The sequence below is a fragment of the Myotis lucifugus genome, unplaced genomic scaffold, assembly GCF_000147115.1.
Source record: "Myotis lucifugus unplaced genomic scaffold, Myoluc2.0 scaffold_25, whole genome shotgun sequence".
Lineage (NCBI taxonomy): Eukaryota > Metazoa > Chordata > Mammalia > Chiroptera > Vespertilionidae > Myotis > Myotis lucifugus.
The window spans coordinates 2,971,923-2,995,304 of record NW_005871073.1 but is presented as its reverse complement, the minus strand read 5'-3'; the positions used below and the strand labels follow the sequence as shown (position 1 = coordinate 2,995,304).

Here is a 23,382-nt window from a genome sequence, read left to right as displayed (position 1 = left end):
TCTAAACCACCTCACATGGGAAAACTTCCACCAGTGTCTCACTGTTTCAAGTTTTGTTTTGCTTTTGTTTTTATAATTTGAGTTAAATGGTCATTCTTCTTTCTTCATAGGGAAAATGTACAATTAATGAAAAAGAATGTGATGACTTTGGTCATCATGTTACTTTTTGTACCAAAGTTTTATTGCTTTTCACAAATCAGTAATACCAATTGTCCCAGTTATCCATTGGGAACAGGGTGAGTCAGAGAATAAAATATTATCCAGTATCTTCATTTTATGCATATACTTCCTAGATAACCACCTCACCCAGTTAATTCAGGCAAAAGGGAAATTACATATTAGTGGAGGTAAAGCTGTGAGGAAGGCAACTGTTAAACAGTGCCAATGTGAACTTCCAATGAATATAATTTGAAAGAAATACATGACAGAGGGATAATGACTAGCTCATATATTGTCAGGGTAATAAATACCTAATGACAAAATTGTAAAGCAAATAGTAGATTGAACATACACCCAAATGTTGATTCTTGACTCAAAGTCAGAGAACAGAATGATTTGTCTCTCTGTCTAGAATGATAAAGCATCACTTCCTCATAAGCTAATGAGCAACACCATCTGGCATAACCATCAAGCAGCAAGATCTTAAGAGAGTGAAGAATAAAATGACAGAGCTACAGCAGGATTTTTGTAGGAGGTTAAAAAATTGCTCACCATTAAAAAATAATCATGATAAAAATAACTTTAGATGTTCACATAACACTACAGCAATAGTATAAAGATGATAGGACCAAATGTTTTCAAAATAATTCAATATGGTTCCTGATATCTTCAAATCTTTCTCTACTGCAGCGGTTCTCCAAGTGTGGTTTTAGGACCAGCGCTAACAGCATTACCTGGGAATTTGTTAGAAATGCAAAGCCTACGGCTTTGCCCCAAACCACCTCAGAAACTCTCAGCTGGGCCCAGCAATTTATGGTTTAACCATCCCTCCAGGTGATTCTGATATAGACTCATATTTGGAAACCATTGTTCTACCAAACCGAATAAGAGTCAGAGAGTTTTGCTGTTTCTGCTGGATACCAAATAATTTAGCTAATATGGTCAATTCTTTTTAAACAACTGGTCCATGTGCTAAACAATAAAAATCAGTCAGACCAGTTCGTTGAGTGACATGATAATCTCTTTGAATATGAGAGAGCTGTCATCCTAGTATTTTTTTGTAGAACAACAGTACAAGAAATTGCTTAAAACAGCTACCTTAATTATGTGGTTTCTGAGCATATGTACTCTCTTCTTCTTCAGCTACTTAGGTGGACCCACTGAGACAATAGTGCAAGTTTGCCTGAACCCTTTATTTAATTGTTTTCCCATCTCCTGGTCATTCATTCAGCAAATGTTAAATATCTACTACATGCCATACACTACATATATATCAGTGACAAAAACAGACAATGAACCCTGCCCTTAAGGAACTCATATCCTAGTGGGGAGATAAACAAAAACAATAAATGATACAATCAATAATTACATTAGAGAATGTTAGAAGGTGAACAATGCTATGGAGGAAAATAAGCATAGTAGTACAAGGTAAAGAGAATTGGAAATGCTGGTTATGGAAAGTGGGGTGTCAATGTTAAGTAGTATTATGGTAGACTCATTGAGTGGGTAACAAATGAACAAAGGTTTGAAGGAGATGTTGGAGTGGATCATGCGATATATGGGAAAGGAGGGTGATCTAGCAGAGAGCTGAAGTAAAGGCCTGAAGGAGGGAGCATATCTAGTGTGTTTGATATTCAACTAGGAAGTCTGTGTGCCTGGAGCAGAGTGAGCATGAGGGAAATTTAATAAATAAAGGTTTGAGAGGAAACGAAGGGTCAGATCACTGTGGAAGTCATGGTAAGTCATTGTAAAAACTTGTGCTTTTACTCTAAGGGAAATGGAGGACTATCCCCGGGTTTTGAGTAGAAGAGTGACATGATCTGAGTTATGTCAAAACATTTTCATTCGTTTTCCTCTAAGTCTATGTATAAATTCAGCTATTTATGCAGTGGGTTGGAAGACACTGCTATTATTTTTTTCCTTTCTTTATGTTCTGCATGAAGTTATTTAAAAGTAAGGCAAGTTACTTTATTTGTTAACAAAGAAGAAACTGTTTTCTTCAGACAATTAGAAGATAGAGTTGGAAAACAATCCATTCTTCTTTACTTGGGTCTTGTTTTCTGCCTTCTACGTGGTTTTTTTGTTTGTTTGTTTGTTTTTTTATCATCTGCTTCCTGAGACCCAATATATAACCTTGGGTTTGGGTGCTCAGATTTGTTTTTTACACCAGGCAACTGACAGCTCACAGAATTGTGAGTGAAGCCTTGGAACTTGATTCACCACTGAAGTGAAACTAAAATGGAAACCTATATTTGAGGAATGGCTCTGTCAGTGACTTATTAAAAACCCAATGCCCAGTCCACAAAATGCCTACAGAAGGTAATAGATTTGCCAACCTTTGGGTAAGACAGAGCAAGGGGTAGTCTCTCTGAGTAGAACTGTGGAAACTTTTCTATCAAAATCCAATCCTAGAACTTGCTTTGTTTGGTATTACGGTGACCCCTAATACTGAAGAAAACCGTTTTGAAATTCACAAGTGGCAATGGGACTTGTAGACTTAATAAAAAACTATCAGGTATTATTTCTTTCCCTCATTTATTCAAATGTTTACTGAATACCTGTTAGAGTCAAATATTATACTAGGTTCCTGGGAACTTGTGCAAAATGAACATTCTCAGCCCCCCCAGCCCCCCCCCCCCCGCCTCCCCGCTGCAAATCACCTGGATCAGCAGGTGACTGCACATTCAAGTGCGAAAAGCACAGCAGTATAAAATGAAAGGCATAGTATAGGACAAAACGTCTCAAAACAACTAACTCTCTCTTAAGAGTTAAGGCACACAAGAATCATGGGAAAAAAGAAAGAAATTGCCCCTGGCTCATATTTTTTCAGGGCAGGTATATAACTATTCTTAATTTTCTTAATTTTGAAGAGAGACAAAGATGGTCAATTTAAAGAAATCAAAGGAGAGGAGAAGTCCAAATTATAGAGAGAAATAAAATCAAATGAAGAATTTAATCACATGACTTCAAACAAAGAGGAAAAGAAAAAAACCTTCAAAGCCTTCCTAAATTTTCAAAGGGAGAACATATTCGATTGAGGTTTCTAATTCCAGGCCTGCTTGTCTTTGAGGCTCACATCCTTGGTAGTGTTCAAAAGCCTTCACGTTGAGGGAATGTTCAAAGCAAGGGTCTCTTGGGACTTTCTTTCTATAAAGTATCATCTGGCTGTGGATCTAACTATTCTGCCAAGTCACATTCTCAGGTGCTGGAGAACATTATTTCCCTAAGCAACTAGGTGTTCAAGTCCTGATGTCTACAACCAGAATCTGCACAGTCTTCCATTGTAAAAAATGACCACTGAATTTTAGCGGTTTCTCTTGTTTTAATCCTAAACTATGCTGCCTTGTCAAATATATCATAGCATAGTTTCACCCTGTGTGTATGCATGTCCATGTGTGTGTGTCAATGTGTGTGCATGTGTGGGTGTTTTTTAAAAAAATATATTTTATTGATTTTTCACAGAGAGGAAAGGAGAGGGATAGAGAGTTAGAAACATCGATGAGAGAGAAACATCGATCAGCTGCCCCCTGCACACCTCCCACTGGGGATGTGCCCGCAACCAAGGTACATGCCCTTGGCCAGAATCGAACCTGGGACCTTTCAGTCCGCAGGCCGACGCTCTATCCACTGAGCCAAACTGGTTAGGGCTATGTGTGGGTTTTTAAACACATGACAGGTTAGTTCTGATAGCTTGCTAAAGTGCAAACATCCTTGCCATCCTTCCATGATTAAAATAGATTCTTTCCTCTTTCTTATTGAATTATTAATTTCTAGCATGTGTATTATGGAGGAGGCCTACTATAGGTCACTGGATGCATTATGAATAGTGGGAAAAAGGAAGTCCTCTGTTTCCCAACGTTAGTTAGCGTGCAAGCACAGGCCTGGATAACTCAATACGCTTTTTGACTCAGGGGTCCTCTGGGTCTGCCTGTGACTGCTACGTGAACTTACTGTTCCTGCCAAATACATCAGCTGGGTGGGAACATTAATTTGTTTTAACAGAGAAGTATGTCAATGTTGCTCTCAAAAAAAGTGCTGAGCTGCTATATTGGAAAAAACTGCATTCCAAGAAAAGAAAGAGTGGGGGGTGCTGTTTTTAATAGTGTCCTATCTTTCAATCCTAGAAATATTGTATTTTTCCCATTTTCTCTTGGTCCAGGTTTTCCTGGGGTTAGTCCTGACTCACTCTGCGTCAGAAATAATTAGACATCTTTGTTTTCAGAGTCCAGGTAGAGTAACAGTATTTCTTTGGGTGAACTGGGCCAGTTTCTGCACCTTGTGGCTGACCTGGGCTGGCACCGTTTTTTTGTTCTTGTTTTTGTCTCCCTCGCGCCCCCGCCCCCCATGCCCAGCCGGCTGCACTGCCTTTGTTGAAGGGACTTAGAGAGTTCCCAAATTCTCAGGGGAGAGGCTTAAAACCTCTTCCCACTCTAGGAACTACTAAATGTGTGCAGACCTAAGGAATGTGAGCCCATTTGATCCCTAAAGTCAATCACACAGTGGCACAAGAAACTTTCCAAATGGCCTCACTGTGATAGCGAAACCTGGGCTGCACTTACAACCCACGCCTGATGACAAAGCTGTCTCCAGCAGAAACACTGAGAAATGACACAACACTCATTTCTTTCTCTCCTTCAGACTGAGTGGGAATGGATGGAGCATGCAGCCAAAGATTAGCCATCTCAGTATTTACCCATCACTTTCCCAGTTTGACAGTGTTTTCTGAGACTGACTTTTGTGTATCCTTTTTCCTAAATGATCCTTAAAAGTAACTCTCTCCCTTCTTATTCTGGGCACCTGAGGCAGTAACATCTTGAAACACTGATGTATTTGCTGCTAGCTTTCATCAATTTCACCCATCCCTGCAGGCGGAGCCACGTTGGTCCCAGCTCAAAGGCCTTTATCAGCCCTGCGTTAGCGTTGCACTTTTAATGGGGATGGTAGCTTTCTCAAGTATTACTTAATTAAATAATGGGTATGCATTTGCCAATGTATTTCTAAAGTGGGATGCAAGCTACAACTGCCCACCTGCCCACAGGTAAGCAGAATATCTCACGCTGACTCTCTGTTGCTTCTACAGAAGAGTTAACATTCCTTTTGCACCTGTACATGGCCAGACACATAATCATATTCTTTAAATGTTGAGTGTGGCACCATGTAACACTGTCAGCCGTACAGCACCTCTAGGGTATTTCAGTCTTAAGGTGTATTAATGCAAATATGTAAATGTCAGTAGGCTAATATTATTTATGTACACCAATCATTCAAAGGGGAAAAAGAGATCCTTTTTGGTCAATATTATTTTGAATATAAGACTTTTCATTCCAGAGGTTTCTGGTTTCTTGAAGATTATTGTCTCCCAGAAAAATATTTGGGAAGAGAAAATATAAACGTGACCACTGTCCAAAGAACCTAGAATCCCAAGGGAAACTAGACCCCAGGAGATGAAGAAAGAAAGGGCAAACAACTTTTTCTTTTCTACCAGCCTTTCCATCAAGGACACCCTTTCTAATTAACAAGTCAAATAATTTTAGTAAGTAACTGATAAGAAAGCAAATTAAACTTTATTTGGTTTGGAAACTATTCCAATATACTTAAGAGTTGGTCTGAAGTCACTCTAAGAAATTTTAACAGTAGCTCTGGCCGGTATGGGTCAGTTGGTTGAGCATCGGCCAGTGCACCAAAAGGGTGCCGGTTAGATTCCAGTCAGGGCACATGCCCAGGACGTGGGCTTGATCCCCAGCAGGGGCCTGAAGGAGGCAGCTGATCAATGATCCCCTCTCATCATTGTTTCTATCTCTCTCTCCCCCTTTCCCTTCCTCTCTGAAATCAGTAAAAATACATTTTTTAAAAGAAATTTAACAGTATACATATTTCTTCTACCACTTCATGTTTTCTCAATGAGGAATCCCTTAAAACAAAAATAAAAACGACACCCCCCATAAATGAGGGAGGGGCTTATTTTTTTAGAAAGGATTTGACAGTTTGAAGAAGCTAGCTTAGAGGCAAATTTTTCGTTGAGAAACTCCATTTAATCATTTACCTATCATGAATCACTTTAACTAGTAAGGACACAATTTTTAAAAATTCTATAAATTATGCATTGTAATGGTGACATAATCTCTCCATTAAAAACTTGATGAGAAAAGGAGCACTTACTAAAGAGTTTCAATAAGCACAGGCAAATCAAAATAGCTTTACAACTATTTTGTTAATTTAATGTTAAATTAAATGGACATCCCTGTTTCCTGACTTCCTCAAGCCTGCAATTATGTGTACCACTTACCCTTATGTACTTAGGAGAAAAACATTTATAATTTTTGTTAGGAGATAACCAACACACAGCTTGTGAGCATGAACCCACATGAATGCCTGCCATTAAAATGCCTTCTTTGATGCAAAATAATCTAAAAATGCTTACTGTAATAATATTGCTGGTTGTGCTGTTATTCTTACTCTAAGATTGTTGTAGGTATGTTGTGGGATAAAGCAGATGAGCATTTACATTGGTGTCTCTAAGACCTATGATTGTCAACATGGCAGAAAAAAACAGATCTAAGATTCACAGGATAAAATAAAAGCTGGTAGCTCTGAATTTGAATAGAAAGTTTCAGTTTGAACTCATAATGATTTTATCTTCAAATGATATATACAACATATGTTGTTTACATATTAGCTCTGTCCAATGAAAAGACCAAGAAACAAAGAGCAACCCAGTGCCAAGCACCTGTAGCACCAAAATTATGCTCTCTTCAATACTAAAATGAGAAGTATCTGAATCCAGGTTTTCACCAGGATATTCAAAAAGAACGTGAAGCATAATACCAGGAAGCAAAGAAGCCATCCAGACCACTAAAGACATGTCAAAAGGACTCAAAAGCCAATTTGAAGAGATTCCCACAACCCAAAATAGGATAATTTGAACATAAGGATATAATTTTAATGAACTGAAATATTTCAAATATGTTTAAGTAGACATTGAGTGGCCAGATTATTATGACCACCTGACGTTTGTAGGCAAGTTAGCTATAATTTCGCGCTGAAGTTGCTAGAGGGCCAGACCATTATAAATAGGGAAGCAGGTTGTTTACCACAACAGTAGAAGTGATTTTTTTCTGAAGATATGGGTAAACAACGTGATTTAACAGCCTTTGAACATGGCTGTTAAATATGTATACATGTTGTGTCATATGTTAAAAAATATATATATCCCACGTTCAAAGGCTGTTAAATAGCGTTGTTTACCCATATCTTCAGAAAAAAAATCACTTCTGTTGTGGTAAACAACCTGCTTCCCTATTTATAATGGTCTGGCCCTCTAGCAACGTCAGCGCGAAATTATAGCTAACTTGCCTACAAACGTCAGGTGGTCATAATCTGGCCACTCAGTGTATAAGTCAATATGTAAATGTTAGTAATAATAAACTTACTGGTCACTTTTGAATGATGTTAGGGAAGCAATATCTTAAAATTGATAAAGAAAAAGGATTGGTACCATCTCTTTCTTGGTAACCAAATGGCTAATGAAGGCAAGTTTCTCTTCATAAAACATATCAGCAAATAAAGGAAAAAGAAATTATGAAATAGCACTATTTTGCAACCGCCAATGAATTATTGGACCTAGGCAATGATCATTAAAGACAGCTAACATAAAAAGAGAAAACCGGACAGTATTCCTCCTGATAGAAGTATCACCCAATGACCTTGGAAAACAAACTTGAACCTAATAAAACTTCAGTAAGGAAATATCCTGGTTACAATCAGCAAAATCTAGATTGAGAAAACTCTGTAGAACAAATGAACTTTTGTGTGTGTGTGTGTGTGTGTGTGTGTGTGTGAGTGTTTTTTGTTTGTTTATTTGTTTGTTTGTTTTAATAATAGAGCAAGAGAGAGGGTGAGAAATTCTAGATTAAGAGAAATATAGGTGACATAATTAATTGCAATGTACAGACCTTATGCACTCCTGATTTGAAGAATGTATGGACTTTAATGTTAATCCTGATTCAAATTAACTATTCAAATTAAATATTAATGAGATTATTGGAGAAGTTTGAAAACAGACTAAATATATAACATTATTAAGGAAGTATGGTTGATTCTTATGTAGGACAATGGCATTGTGTTTATTTTTAAGAATCTTAATCTTTTAGTGATACATGCTGAAATTTAATAAGTGAAATAATATGATGTCTGACGTTTGCTTCAAAATAATCATTGGAGAGGGGAAAAGTGAGTACTGCTATAGGTGAAACAAGGTTGGCCATGAATTAATAGTTATCCAATCTGTGTGGTGGGTATACAGAGGTTCATTACACCATTAGTGTCTCTATAAATATTACATTTTCTTTCATTAAAAGGTTAAAAATACTCGTTTGACATTTGTCAATGAGCATCAGGTTACTATGGGAAATCCTTAGACAATAAAATCCAAACAACTATAGTTAGGATATAGATTTAAATTAGAGTGGAGATAGCAGCTTTTGAGGTCATTTTGGTCAACTTTTGTCAAACAGATTTTACCTAAACCATGTATTCTGCTCATTTCCAAGCCACTAGCATAGTTGTCTTCTTTGGTCTGGTTGTAGTATTTGGTGAAGCAACAAGACAGGATTAGACTTGATGAAGAAAACAGCAAGAAAGCATCAAAAAATTATTTTGGCTACTACCCCTACATTTATTTTGATAACTCTACCAACTGAATGATACCTGCAAATTAATTTTACCAGATGAGTTTTCCCCCACTATACACACAGCTCCCCTCATCACAGGCAGTAGGAAAATGCATATCCCAAAGCTATACTCTCCCAGTTCTCGTTATACAATCCACACGTTTGTGGCAGTGCTGTCTCATGGAAAGCTCACAGCAAAAGGCAATGTGATATAAACACATGGAAACATATGGCACACTAAGTTCTTCTCTGATACTCCAAAATGGTCCGAGGGCTTATATTATAATTGGGGGATACCCCAAGTGCTAACTGTGACTAATCAACAAACAAAGACCTCTAATTAATTGCATTGTTCTGGGGTAGTGGAGACCAAATATTTCCAAAGCCCCTTAAGAATGGTCATGTTTATGTGAAATGGTCCTACATGTGAGATTACTTACTCTTCTTATCTCTACTGCCTGTCTCCTTCAATAGCTTATGCTATACTGATTCAAATCTAACCACTGAGATTCTTCTTGGTACGTCTAACAGTATAAGGGGACAGTATTACGGCTATTTCTGTCTTACATTTCATTAGAAGCTGTTCATTTTTAGTGCTCAGAAGTAGAAAACACTAAATAGGAGATAAGATCCTATATAATAAAAGGCTAATATGCAAATCAACCAAACCTCGAAACGACCGGTCACTATGACACACACTGACCACCAGGGGGCAGTCGCTCAATGCAGGAGCTGCCACTGGCAGTCAGTGCGCTCCCACAGAGGAAGTGCCACTCATCTAGAAGCCAGGCTCACGGCTGATGAGCACAGTGGTGGTGGCGGGAGCCTCTCCCACCTCAGTGGCAGCACTAAGGGTGTCCGACTGCTGGCTTAGGCCCACTCCCCACAGGGAACAGGCCTAAGCCATCAGTCAGACATCCCCCCAAAGGCTCCTGGACTGTGAAAGGGCACAGGCTGGGCTGAGGGACCCCACCCCCCACCCCCTGAGTACACAAATTTCATGCACTGGGACTCTAGTTTTAAAATAATTATCAATATTGAAATTATAGCCATAGACATCAGAAACTTTTCCCCTACAAGATATACCCCAATATAAGGTTATGTTGATAATATTGAAGAGTAAAAGGTACAGATTTTGAGGAATCAGAATGTTACTATTGGAATTATAGCCAATGGTCAATTTATCCATGGTATTGCATGAATAAGCAAAATTCATGGCAATTTAAAACCTTAGCAATTACTTTCAGTATTTTCTTTCAGTAGTTCTTTACTAAAACTATATATATGAACTAAGAGTTATTGATTTAGAATTCCACTTCTCTCCTATATACTTGCTACCCTTTTAAAGAGAGAAAAAAAAGGCAGGCAATAGAGTTATGTGGGAGATGAGGGGGATGAAGAGGAAATAGAAGAAACAGAAGAAGTAAGGAGTAGGGAAAAAATGAGGTGAGCAGGCCTCAGAAAAAAAAAGAAGTGGAAGGCTGGTTTATAGAATGCTGCAGAACCATGGATGCAATGAAAAGTGCAAATAGATATTTAAAAACTTGAGCGAGTAGTTTCTATACCTTATTTTTCTTCAAGAATTCACTGTTAATGATTTTAAGTAATGCATAATTTCAATCTGATATTCTGCTTAACATGTTAGATACCAAGTGATGGTGTGCCTTATTAGAGAATCAATAGCCTGTTTGTTTTGTGGTCTCAGGTAAATTTTTGCCATTGCTTGCAAAGGAGTTTAGGTCCTAAAGTTCCTTGACATTTCTGTTTTGAAATGTTAAGGAACTTTTGGCTAAAATCCAATTTAATCAATAGCAAATTGAGCTAAATAAGAACAAATCGAAAGATATCCTGGGAAAGCATCCAGCATTTTTTGGAGCCTTAAGCCAATCAAATTGGAGAGAACAGAAGGTAGTGTAGGTGGAATTAATGGGACCGAGTTGCTGGCTCATCAAGTAATCATAATAGTCAAAAGCACATAACAGTCAGTTTGAAAAATCTCTCCATTCATTTGATAGCTGACAAAGGACTCAGCAAAGATTCAACACAAAGGACAATAAGGCTGCTTCTCAGAAGACTCACCTGTCTTTCCCAGTTTCCTTCTTAAAAACTCCATCACAGTAACTCATGCGCTTCTCTGTGGTGACATAAATTTGGGCACTTGGATAGATGTCAACAGTCTTTTTCAACATGTTGTAAACGATGCCATTGCCATCTTTCCTCATATTGCGGAAAGGGCCCCAAATCACATAAATAGTGGTGTTTGCCTCCTTGAAAAAATAATCAGGGCTTTTTAGCAAAAGAGGAACGCTGGTATGGGATACAACTCGAATCATTGTCATGCGGCCAACGTCTTCTTCATAGCCCTTGGTGGGGGCGTTGTTCATTCTCCAAATGCAGGAGGCCTGATCTATCTCATTCCCCACCTTCTGGCCAACCATCTGACCTGAGTTGGACACGATGGCACAAAGGTCGCAGTCCAGCTGCAAAGGCTGAAAAACATAAAGAGAAACAAGATGAGGGAAGAAATATAAATTAGTAAGGCCCACCTATCCAAACAAGTTTCTCTGGGAAAACAGAAAATTCAGATTATTATGTATACCTGCTGAATGTAGGAATATCTCTGAAATATACATACCAGTACTATACTGAGCGCCCCAGGTTATCAAACTAGGGCCATCCTTTCATTTAAAAAGGGAATACAAATTGTTAAGTAATAATTTTAATTTCTATCCCCTCGTATTGGTTTAAAGTTAAATGGACAAATTATCATGTGTTTTCCACTCTAAATGGTGACTTTTCATTCAAAACTGTTAATTTCAAATGAAATAAGGAAATTAAAAAAGATCTGATCTCTTTAATAAGGATGATGACTAAAAAGAAGGCAAAAGGGAGCTATCCAGGCATCAATTCTATATTTTACTTATGTGCATGAATGGTTATGTAGAAGTTGATGAAAATATGAAAAATTCAGCAAATGACAAGGTTCTGAAAAAGATTTTCAGAAAACTGCTTAAGTCAAGTCTCAGGTTAGCAAAAATATTACAGAGATCCTTAAAAACTTCCTTTGCATCCCTGTGTTGGCTGGCTTTTGGGTTTACCTTTATTCTGGATGGGTAAGGAAAGGCTTCTTTTATGAACTCAGAGATCTCAGACTGTCCAGAGACAATCTCTAGGGCTACTCTAACCACCACCCTCCCTTTTCCTAACCAATGAGGTAACAGGGACTCATAGAGGTTAAGCACCAGCTTTTAGGACTTCAAATAAGCTAGATAGAGATAAGTGCTAAGTAAAGAAAATTAAAGCAAGGACAGGGGTTAGTGTGTGTGTGTGTGTGTGTGTGTGTGTGTGTGTGTGTGTGTGTGTTGGTAGAGTGATCAGTAAAGGCCTTAGGAGAAAAATGATATGTGATGAATGATCTGAATGAATAAGGATGGCTATAGGGATATGGGGGGGGGAGTATTTTTCCTCATTATTGTGGTAATATGGGCTTGCTATGAAAAAGTTGAAAAATAAAAAATAAAAGAATTGATAAAAGGATGAAAGATCTTCATATTTCTTCAGCTCAACAATTGCTACAATATTTTCTTGTATTTTTCTCCTTCTAGATATATTATTGTAGGAAGGTTGAGAAATACCATTCATACAATTTGGTAACCTTGGTTTTTTATTTGATTTCATATTACTAAGCCTTTCCATGTCAATAAATAGTCCTTAGAGACATTTTTAATGCATATGCAATATTCCATTATATGGTATACCACAATGTACCTGCTTGCCTACTCCTTGGCATTCAGTTATTATCTGATTTTTTTTCTATTATAAAAAAACTGCTTTGATGAACATACTTGTGTTTCCCATTGGATTTTGAATGCTAACAGTTATACATTAATTTAACTTTACTTCTTTGATTTAGTTTTCATTGTAGACCTATAAAATATGCTAGGGAGACAAAGGCATCTAGTTATTTGAGAGGTCAAAGTTAAGAATTTTGAAGAAACTTGACTTGTAGAGCCCACAAAGGTTCACTTATGAGGTATCTTAAAACTGCTAACAAAGGAATTGTCCATCACTCCTGCTACATTTAGATTTCTGAACTAAGGTGACAGCAGGTGGTCCAGGCACTAGGTTAGAATAGGTCCCCTAGGTAGATGAGTATATTAGTGCACTTTAAAATGAGGTTCTGAAGATTGGTGCCTTAGTGAAGACTTCACCAATGGCCAAATGGAGACACGAGAAGGTGTCTCTTAGGATCAGGCATTGATCTAAGACTCGTCATCAGCATACAGGAGCCTAAAATCTTTTGGGGTGATAAAGAACACTTAGCTCAGTTCTCCAAAGTCACTCAGAGTCATGCAAATCAATGCCTGATTTAAATCGAGTGTGTCATATGGCACACTCCAACTTATCACCAAGATGCATATGGTGCGGGGAAGTTATATTCAATTTTCTGTTCCAAGAGGTTGCTTCACTGTATAATAAAAGCATTTTGGGGGGTGTGGACTCCACAATTTAAAAAAATATCATAAAGGAAAATATAAAGAAAATGCCTTAGACATGTTCTAATCTACAAAATGCAGCAATTTGCATTGGATTTCCCAGTCACAAAAGCGAATTAGCTGGTTCTGCTGTAACAAGGCTTAATTTAACTAATAAGAATCAACATACTGGTTTCACTTGACAGTCGTAACCCCTGAAAGTGATCAATTAAGACATCACAATCTGTTTCATGACAACATATCGGGATCCTGCAGCTGTGCAGATTATGAGGTCACCAGCTGACTAACAACTTGAGGGCAAACAATGGGAACAACAGCCTCTTATTTAAGTAACAAATATGTAATTGGACAGAGTGCTATGAATACAATGCCTTTGGGGGTAGATGATAATTTTTAAATTGCCTCTTTCTTTCATCCTAATCACTTGGCTGTATTGTCACCGTGGCCAGAGTCTTAGGAGGGCATTGTCACATGGCCCTTCTGCTTAGTCACAGTCCTGCCTCGCTGTCTGACTTTCTGAATGAGGTACCAGGAAACATGTGTGCACACGGTGACTGCTCTATTTACCACTTGGTTGCAAGAACCATCCTTACAGTATGATAGGAGTGCAGGGTGAGATGAGTGAAACATTCTTCATCATAATAGAAGCTTCAGGTAACACAAAGAGCTTGCTTGCTAAGGCCCAAAGGACTCATTTTTACCTTTGAAGGCACCTTCAAACTACAGTAAGCTATGATAAAAAGAAAGAAATACCTAGTCACAAATGGACAGTTTGATCCAAGAGCTGTTCTTATCTGGTTATCCGAGCTCCTTTTATTGGCTTTATCCCTGCATCTTGTGATCTCAACTTTCTTTGTTAAAATGCACTGCTGTTTCTTGAGCTCATTTATATTATTTGATTTGGGGTACTTGTTTGAAAATTTATTGCATATGCCTCCACTTGCTCAGTTTCTACCTCAGCAATCAGTTTCTTTCTAGGTTTTCTGAGAACTTTGGAAAGAATTGTCTGGTTCTACTTTATCAAGTCCTCTCTTTATTCTGAATTCTCTTTTTCTGTTGACTTGTCCCTATTTCTATGCATGTGTTGTTGTGTTTTTTTTCACTACAAACAAACTTGACCTCTTTATCTTTTTCTCTTTTACACTCAAAATATCATCAAGCCAAATACTTTGGTTAGGCTTGGGCTGTGTCTGTACACTGAGATCCCTACAAACATACAGCCAAGCCTGTCTGAGCTACAGTGTCCCTGCTGAAAGAAAGACCACAAATGTAAAAAACTTCCTATTATTTGAAATCTAAGATATTGATTTTTATAATAATATTCCTATATTTTACTTGGGTATTTTCTCTCTCTGCAAAAGTATACTAGCTCTTGCTTACATATCTGGTTATAAACACTCAGCTTGGAGAAAATTAAGAATTTGATGACATCTATTAAACAACTAAGTAATTTTTTACTTAGTATCTAATCTGTGCAAAGTGAAGGGTAAAATAATTTTAAATTCCTAATCAGTGTGAGATTAACCTCAGTATATGATCAACTAAGATTCAGTTCATATACTATTTCAAAGGCTGAAGAGATTGCCTTGAAAATCAAAATTTTTTTCCTCTACTAAAATGAATCTTGACATTTGCTTCCTTACAAAAAACAAAAATTTAATTCCTGTCTGTAGCACAGGTAAAGCATGGAAGAGAGAGGAAGGGAAGCAACAGTGTGAGAAAGATGTATAAGTGTAGGGTATTATATTCATTTATATAAACATGATTGAGCACTTAATATGAGCCAGTCATCCTACCTAGCACTTTTTCACATTTTTCCACTCAATTCTCATAATAAATTCTTCAAAACTTTGTTTTTAATTCCCACTATAGGGGTGAGGAAATGGACATGAACACAATGTCCAGTGGATAGTAGATACCATTCATGTTAAAAAGGAGCACTTTACCTTTGATGAAACACATTCACATCACTATTAAGAAGTGAGAGAGAATAAAGAAATATTTATTACTAGAGGCCCAGTGCATGAAATTCGTGCACTGGGGGGAAGGTGTCCCTCAGCCCAGCCTTCACCCTCTCCAATCTGGGACCCCTCGGGGGGTGTCCGACTGCCAGTTTAGGCCCAATCCCGGGATCTGGCCTAAACCGGCAGTTGGATATCCTTCTCTCAATCCAGGACTGCTGGCTTCCAACCGCTTGCCTGCCTGCCTGCCTGATTGCCCCTAACCGCTTCTTCCTGCCATCCTGATCACCCCCTAACCACTCCCCTGCCAGCCTGATCGACGCCTAACTGCTCCCCTGCCGGCCCAATCACCCCCAACTGCCCTCCCCTGCCAGCCTGGTTCCTCCTAACTGCCCTCCCCTGCCAGCCTGGTTGTCCCTAACTGCCCTCCCCTGCTGGCCTGATGGCCCACAACTTCCCTCCCCTGCCGGCCATCTTGTGGTGGCCATCTTGTGCCCACATGGGGGCAGCCATCTTGTGTGAGGGTGTGATGGTCAATTTGCATATTACTTCTTTATTATATAGAATCATTCTGCACTATTCCCAATATAAATAGAAGTAAACACCTCAAGTGTCACCATGTATTATATTAAAATTATTTGTATTAAATTATAAATTAATATTTTAAACATAGTGGTAGCCAAAATCTTCACCAGAAAAGAAAAAAAAATAATGTTGATGAAAGCCTCCTCAGGAATGTTAGGCATACATGTGAGTGGAATTTACCTGTCCTTTCTGGCAATGGCATTATCATGGTATAAGAAATTATATATATATATTTTTTCTTCGTAATATTTTCAATTTGTACTATGGCTGAAATTTCAGTCTAACATAAATTAATCATGACCAGTATTATTAGCTTTAAAATGGTCCTTCACATCTTACTCAATGTGCTTTTCAATTTTTTTTTTCAAAACAGCAGTGAGTTGTGTGTCTTTCTGAAGCATTAAATGGTTACAGTCCATGTCTGAAAAAAAGAAAAATAAGACTCTGGCAGATGATGTTTCAATAAGCTGGTCTCCTCCCTTCATGCAAACCTCCTTGACATAAATTCACCTTAGAAACACCCACAGTAGCTGTTTTCAAGTCCTTGGGAATGAAATTTAGCTCAAAACTGCCAAGTCATTCTGTAACTCAAGGATTGTTCTCCCCTTTGTACTTCTGAAAACTCCAGGGTACTAGCCAACTGGGATACTATGCTCATAACATAGGTCATTTTACAGTCATGCTGACTTTTATTTTTATTATAAGTATGATTATTTGGCACAAAATGAATTCTGTTTGCAAAAATGCTGAAGAATGTGATAACTATGGGGGCGGGAATGAGAAAGATGTGTCTATTCTTATTGCTTTTTAAGAGTTTGCCACATTTTAATAGTCAGCTTTACTTTTCTGTGTTTAAGTATTATTTATGTAGACCCTAGAAACCAATTTATCATGACATGCCCAACTGATCCTTGCCTTATTTAGAAAAAGAAAGGATGACCTACTAGTAAACTAAGATTATTTACTCTGATTGGCAAGTTTTAGCTTTTGTTGAGTCACAATCACTTTTCAAATTCATATACATATAGTTAAAGAACTCTTTTGTTTCTCAACTTTAAATTTACTATACACACACATATCCACATATCCACAAATACACACATGTGACCACACACACACACACACACACACACACACACACACACGGTTACCCTTATCCAGTTGATGAGATAGCTCACTCTCCTATCTACTTTATCATCCTGCTCCTTACCAACCACTCTGGAAAATTCCTCTCCTCTCTTCTGTGGGTAAGAACTTGACAAATGGCCTCATCCTTTTTGAATGATATATTGGGACAACTGCCAAGCACTTTACATTTTAATCAGTAAGAATGAAATATTTAACCTTTACTTTTTACTCCATGAATAAGCTTATAGACAATAGAACAGATAATTAAAATCTGTGAATTAAAACTTGCAAAACAATGTGGTTCTCCCAGCAAAGAGAAATGGCCATGTACGAAAGGTCACCTGTCAACTAGTGGTAGTTATTAAATCTCTGCATTTATCACTGAGGTGGCTTTATGGAAAACGAAGGTCAAGACATTAAATTATGAAACAGCTAGGATTAGAAAAGGTCGCCAAAAACTCAGCTAAAATTTAACCAAACCTGTTAATTCTATACCCTGGAAGCAAACAGAAACAGCGGGGATGAAACACAACACTGGATACACTAATCTATCTCCCTACTTGAGCCCCTGAACTGAAAATGAGTTTCCATTTGATGTCTTGAAGTCTAAAATGAAACTTGCTCATCTCAAATCAAAACAGGAGCTTTGATAAATATTTCAGGACAAAAATCATATTTGAATCGAACCAGTTTAAATTATTAAAGGCATTGTTTTACATGACCCTCATGGTTGCTTTCATTTCGACCATAAGCATGCAATTTAAAATATTGGAGATGGGGTACTCCTGGCATTTTAAATGCTATATAGGACAATCAACTCACCACCCACTAATTTACTGCTTTAATGTTGAAACAAATGAGATCTTTGCTTTTCATCATCCAATTTGGACGGATTTGAAAAAAGCAGGTTGAACAGAGCTCCAGAGACACACTCTTCAGTTTGCTGTCATTTATTCCTCTGCTCTTTCTGAATGTCTTTAGAGTTTCAGTTTTAGAGGCTTCAACATGTATAATGATGCCATTGGGGAATAGGTTTTGCCTTTATTCTCCTTGATGTTCTTTTGAGGTCTTTCAAGTGAAAGGTACAAAAGAGGCATTAACAATCTGGCATTGTTTTTATTGCTTGACAAAGGAAAAAATGTATTTTAATTTTCCCCGTGTTTCAGGAATGATTAAGCAAGCTGTTTTCATCTCTACGAGTCACTTTCAGCAGACCTCTAACTGTGAGCAAAGAACTGTGAAGACTGTTCTAGAGAGAAATCAACACAGTTCAATCCAGCCAGTTTATGTACTTCTTTCCCCCTCCACAAACCAGCAGCTTTCAGTTGGTGCAGCTTTAGAAAGCAGTGTGTATAAATCATACACTATGAGTAACAGCATATAAAAAGACAGATTTGATAACCCATGGTTTGGCTCTGACTCTCTGTGGATTTGGGATATGGCATTTACCTTGATTTCTGCCTGGTGGCATTATATCCAAGCATAAAACTTAATATGGGGATGCATAAAAATGTTAATGTCAAGAAATAATTCTAAAACAGGCAACATAAAGCTATGCTTCTCAGTTACCATAGATAATGTGTTCTCTTTATTTGAAAGTTCCTTGAGAGAAATGGTTCTGTATAATCATGGAGCCATGCCCACAAAAGCAGCTTGCTTTCTCTGGACTGGAAGGCAAAAAAAAAAAGAGTCTTCTCAAACCAAGAGAGAGATTTCTCCCGTGGACTGGGATAAAGATGTCATTTATATTTCACTATCACTATGAGATTATAATTACATTGGACTCATTTATGACTGACTTCCTCTGGATTATGTTCCTCTCCTTTCAGGAAGATGAGTTCAGGACCCAGTGCTGACATACCATCCAGGTATGTCACACAAAGAAAATAAGAGAGAAAGCCATGGTAACATGGCACCCAACTAGGGACATGGTTCTCAACTGGTTGCACATTACAATGACCAGAACTTTTACAAAATTATAATGGCTGGCATGCATGCCTGGCCAAATGAATCAAACAACTCAAGAGGAAGGCACCTGCACGTAAGTATTTTTCTATGTTCCACACGTGATTCCAATGAACATTTAGGGCTCAGAAACATTGTCTTCGAAGAGTTAGTGGCAATAGAAGAGGAGCTCAAAATGCCTAATCAAAGGGATGAATGACAAAATGTAAATTGGTATATTTGGGGCCCAAGTGAGAAAGATGTTGGGGTAGTAAATCTTTCCAGGTACCACTCAATACCACTGCTTTGGTGAGCTGCACTTACATATCTTTGGGGCCCACAGCAAGGTGGCCCCCAAATATCCCACAATGACATATTGATTATTTCTAATTAAAATCACTTGAGAAGTAGCAGGAGTGGGAAGAGCTCTCTGACTCTTCTCTGTCTCTCTAAATGCAGAAAATAAATCTCCCTTGAAAAGTGCCCTCCCTACTATAAAAGGGCTAAGAAGTAATCAATCAAACTAAGGAAGAGACAGCTTTATCCCAGATATTGAAAATCCAGAGCTGATAAACCTATATAAACAAACCCTTGTTAATTTTACAAATTTACTGCCCTACACCAACATTCTATTTAAATTTCTTACTATGTACCCTTAAACTTATGTTTCGTTGTCTTGTCAAATCCTCATAAATTTATTGTTTCTTTATTTAAAAGATATATTAATAGCCTGCTCTACTTCACTCACAGAGAATTCTTCTTTTAATTTTCCTGTGTACATATAATAAAACTCAGGATTTTCCTCATGTTCTTCTGCCTTGTGCCAATTTTATTAGTAGCCCAGACGCAAGAACTGAAGAAGGGTAGAAAGGGGAATTCCCTCTCTCCAACAAAATGAAATTAGTCCTAGATGTCAGAAGCTATGAAGAGTAAACGGAGATGATGTTGGAAGTTTGCATGTAGTACCAAGCATGAGAACTTTCATTTCCTACAACATTATTGTTAACTAGAGGCCTGGTGCACAAAATTCTTGCAGAGGGGGGGCGTCCTTCAGCCTGGCCTGCACCCTCTTGCAATCCAGGGGATGTCCGACAGCAGGATCGGGCCTAAACTGGCGGTCGGACATCCCTCTCATAGTCCAGGACTGCTGGCTCCTAACTGCTCGCCTGCCTGCCTGATTGCCCCTAACCCCTCTGCCTGCCTGCCTAATCACCCCTAACCACTCACCTGCCTGCCTGATCAACCCTAACCACTAGTCTGCCTGTCTGATCGCCCCTAACCACCTCTGCCTGCCTGCCTGATTGCCCCTAACCATTCTGCCTGCCTGATCACCCCTAACCACCTCTGCATCAGCCCCCACTGGGGCAGCTTCATCCAGAAGGACATCCGGAAGGACGTCCAGAAGGTAGTTTGTCCGATCTAGATAGCATATTATGCTTTTATTATTATAGATTATATAGCATTAGAGGTCTTTATATTCTAAGTAGAATTTTCTCTGAAAGCAAGGAAAATCAGGTTACCTTATACATTTTCTTAATTGTCATGAGGAATTTCTGCCAGCCAGTAAGGGTTATGGTAATTTCAACATTTTGTTGGTATGCATTCAATATAATTTTTTATCTTGTCTTATTTTTAGTCTGAAAGATAATTTATTTTGAGCGGAAGAGGTGGTAGAGATGGAATGATTGTGAATGTAAGAGAATGTCCCACTAATGGAGTAAGAACCAAGGGAAGGAAGAAGTCAATAATACAAAAATAGTGTTGGATAGGTAGCCTTTGAAAAGGTAGAGACAGATCTTTCTATGAGATAATAAAAATGAATTAAGAATCAGAGGAAAACCAGATAACTTTAAAGAAAGAACTGAAATTAAGTTCACTCCAGATTTCCTTACATTTCTCTCCAGTAGTAAGGGTTGATTGAGAGATGGAATACTTAGAGGTAAGGTTAATAAACTTCAGGAGAGGGATTAACTTTTGAGAAAGAGAATATTTTGAGCAACTACAAAAAAAGGATTTCCAGTTGTGCCACAGCTGGAATTTAGAAATTATAGACTTTTGATTAACCTACCATATTCTTTCTAGTATGGCTCAGGAGCACCAAAGCAGAACCAAAGACAGACTTTAGCCGGCTTGATCAAGGACTGGAGACTGTGGCAAGTGGTATATTGAAAGTGCAAAGTTGAGAAATAATTATGGGCACTGGTAACATGAATTCCAAGCTGAAAGTGAAAGGAAATGATGGCAAAATGAGCAAGTGAAAGAGATAAAGAAGCAATGGACAGGAGTGGGCTGCTCACGTGTCTGCTGCTTGCATGGTTGAAGGAATTCTTACCATTTGCAATAGCATGGATGGAACTGGAGAGCATTATGCTAAGTGAAATAAGCCAGTCAATGAAAGAAAAATACCACATGACCTCACTCATTTATGGATAATAAAGACCATTATAAACTGATGAACAAAAATAGATACAGAGGCAGAGCAGCATTGAACAGACTGTCAAACTACAGCAGGAAGGCCGGGGAGGGTTGGGGTGGGGGGTAAGAGATCAACCGAAGGACTTGTATGCATGCATATAAGCATAACCAATGGACACAAGACACTGGGGGGTAGGGGAGGCCGGGGGAAGGTCAAGGGGGGGGGGAAAGGAGACATATGTAATACTCTTTGTAATACTTTAAGCAATTAAAACAAAATTTTTTTAAAAAGAAAGTATGTATTCTCGCATAACCGGTTTGGCTCAGTGGGTAGAGTGTCGGCCTGTGCACTGAAGGATCCCAGGTTTGATTCTGGTCAAGGGCATGTACCTTGGTTGTGGGCCACATCCCCAGTAGGGGGTGTGCAAGAGGCAGCTGATCGATGTTTCTAACTCTCTATCCCTCTCCCTTCCTCTCTGTAAAAAAGCAATACAATATATATTTAAAAAAAAAAGAAGCAATGGATATCTCTCAATGGGGTTATAACCATTCATTGGAGACTGGGTGACATATGTTTGCATTGTATGTCCTGAGACCAGGCTTACCTTCAGAATAAGGAGAAAATAATGTGGCTTTTATAAGCTTTGAATTAAGGGTCTATGATTCCAATTGCAACAGGTTTCAGGAAAGAAGCTGCAGTATAAGTCATTCATTCTAGCTTGAAAATGCAAAACCAAAGCACAGATATTAAAATTCATTGTTGTTAAAAAGTACTGGCATGAGAATGTCTGCTTCAATATGTTAACTTAAATCCCAACCAACCTTTCCACGGAAGATAACTAAGAGAACTGAGGACAATATAAAAACTATTTCTTTGAGACCATCCAAGACCTAACAAGACAGTGAGGGACTGCCAGCCTGGAGAAGTCTGGAACTCAGGGAGATGCACCTACACTAAGAACTGCTTTTGCTCAGGAGGCATCTGTGGCTCTGGAAGAAGTAGCTAAGCTCTGCTTCTGGCAGCCTCCTGGGCCTAGGAGAACAGAAATCAGAATGTAGAGCCCCCAAAGGGTAATTCAACATCGACTTTGGACTAGAACTCCTAAAGTGTATTCTAAAGGAAAGTCTGAAATAAACAAGTTTGCAAAATCTATTACCCTCTTTCACATCAATAGGATGCCTCTGAAAACTTTGATTTTGAAAATTACATTATGGAGTCCGAAACTTCTAGTGGCCTGAGACACCTGCAGAAAGAAAAGAGAAATCTTCTCTGGAGGAAGATAATATCATCCTAGGTCTCCAAGTATTGCTACAAATAAGTTTTCAAGTACAATAGCTAACACACTATCTAAAAACCCAGACATATGAAGGGACAAAACGCCATTAGAGAAAACAAACAGAAACAGCCCCTTAGGAACTCTACACATGGAATTACAGGGCACAGTCCAAAACCACTATGCTACTGTGTTCAAGAAGATAAAAGCCAACTGAAACTGTTGATAGGGAAATGAAAACTATAAAAAGTGATGAAGTGTATGTGCAAAAGAACCGCTTAGAAACTCTAGAAATAATAAATACAACACATGAAATAAGGAAATCAATGAATATATTTAATAGCAATTTAGACAAAGGTAAAGAGGATTAGTGGACTAGAAGATAAAAGCAACCGTTCAGAATGAAACACAGCATTTTTTTAAAAGACTCAGAGACAGAGGGAATACAATGAGAAAGCCTAAAATAAATGTATGTGAAATATCAGATGATAGGAGAGAGAAAATGGGCAGAAGACAATGGCTGACAATTTTCCAGAACGTACGAGAATCCATAAATTCAAATGACTCACAGGGAAAATAAATACAAAATCTAAATATACAGTGAAACTTCATAAAAACAAAAACAAAGAGGAAATTATAGAATTTAAAATTACCATTAAATAGCATATATAGTAAACCCTTGAACAACTTGGGTTTGAACTGCACAGGTCCACTTAGAAGTGAATTTTTTTCAATAGACATATAGTTGACA

General features: G+C 38.1%; 1 protein-coding gene across 2 annotated transcripts in view; it reads right to left on the bottom strand.

Annotated features, from left to right (window-relative positions):
- ST6GALNAC3 (ST6 N-acetylgalactosaminide alpha-2,6-sialyltransferase 3) overlaps positions 1-23,382 on the bottom strand; it is a 507,883-nt gene that overhangs the window by 187,401 nt on the left and 297,100 nt on the right. For both annotated transcript variants that reach the window (XM_006086097.3, XM_023751735.1), the window contains one exon: positions 10,908-11,317. In XM_006086097.3, the coding sequence (XP_006086159.1) occupies positions 10,908-11,317 (410 nt within the window). The remainder of the gene's footprint in view (positions 1-10,907; positions 11,318-23,382) is intronic.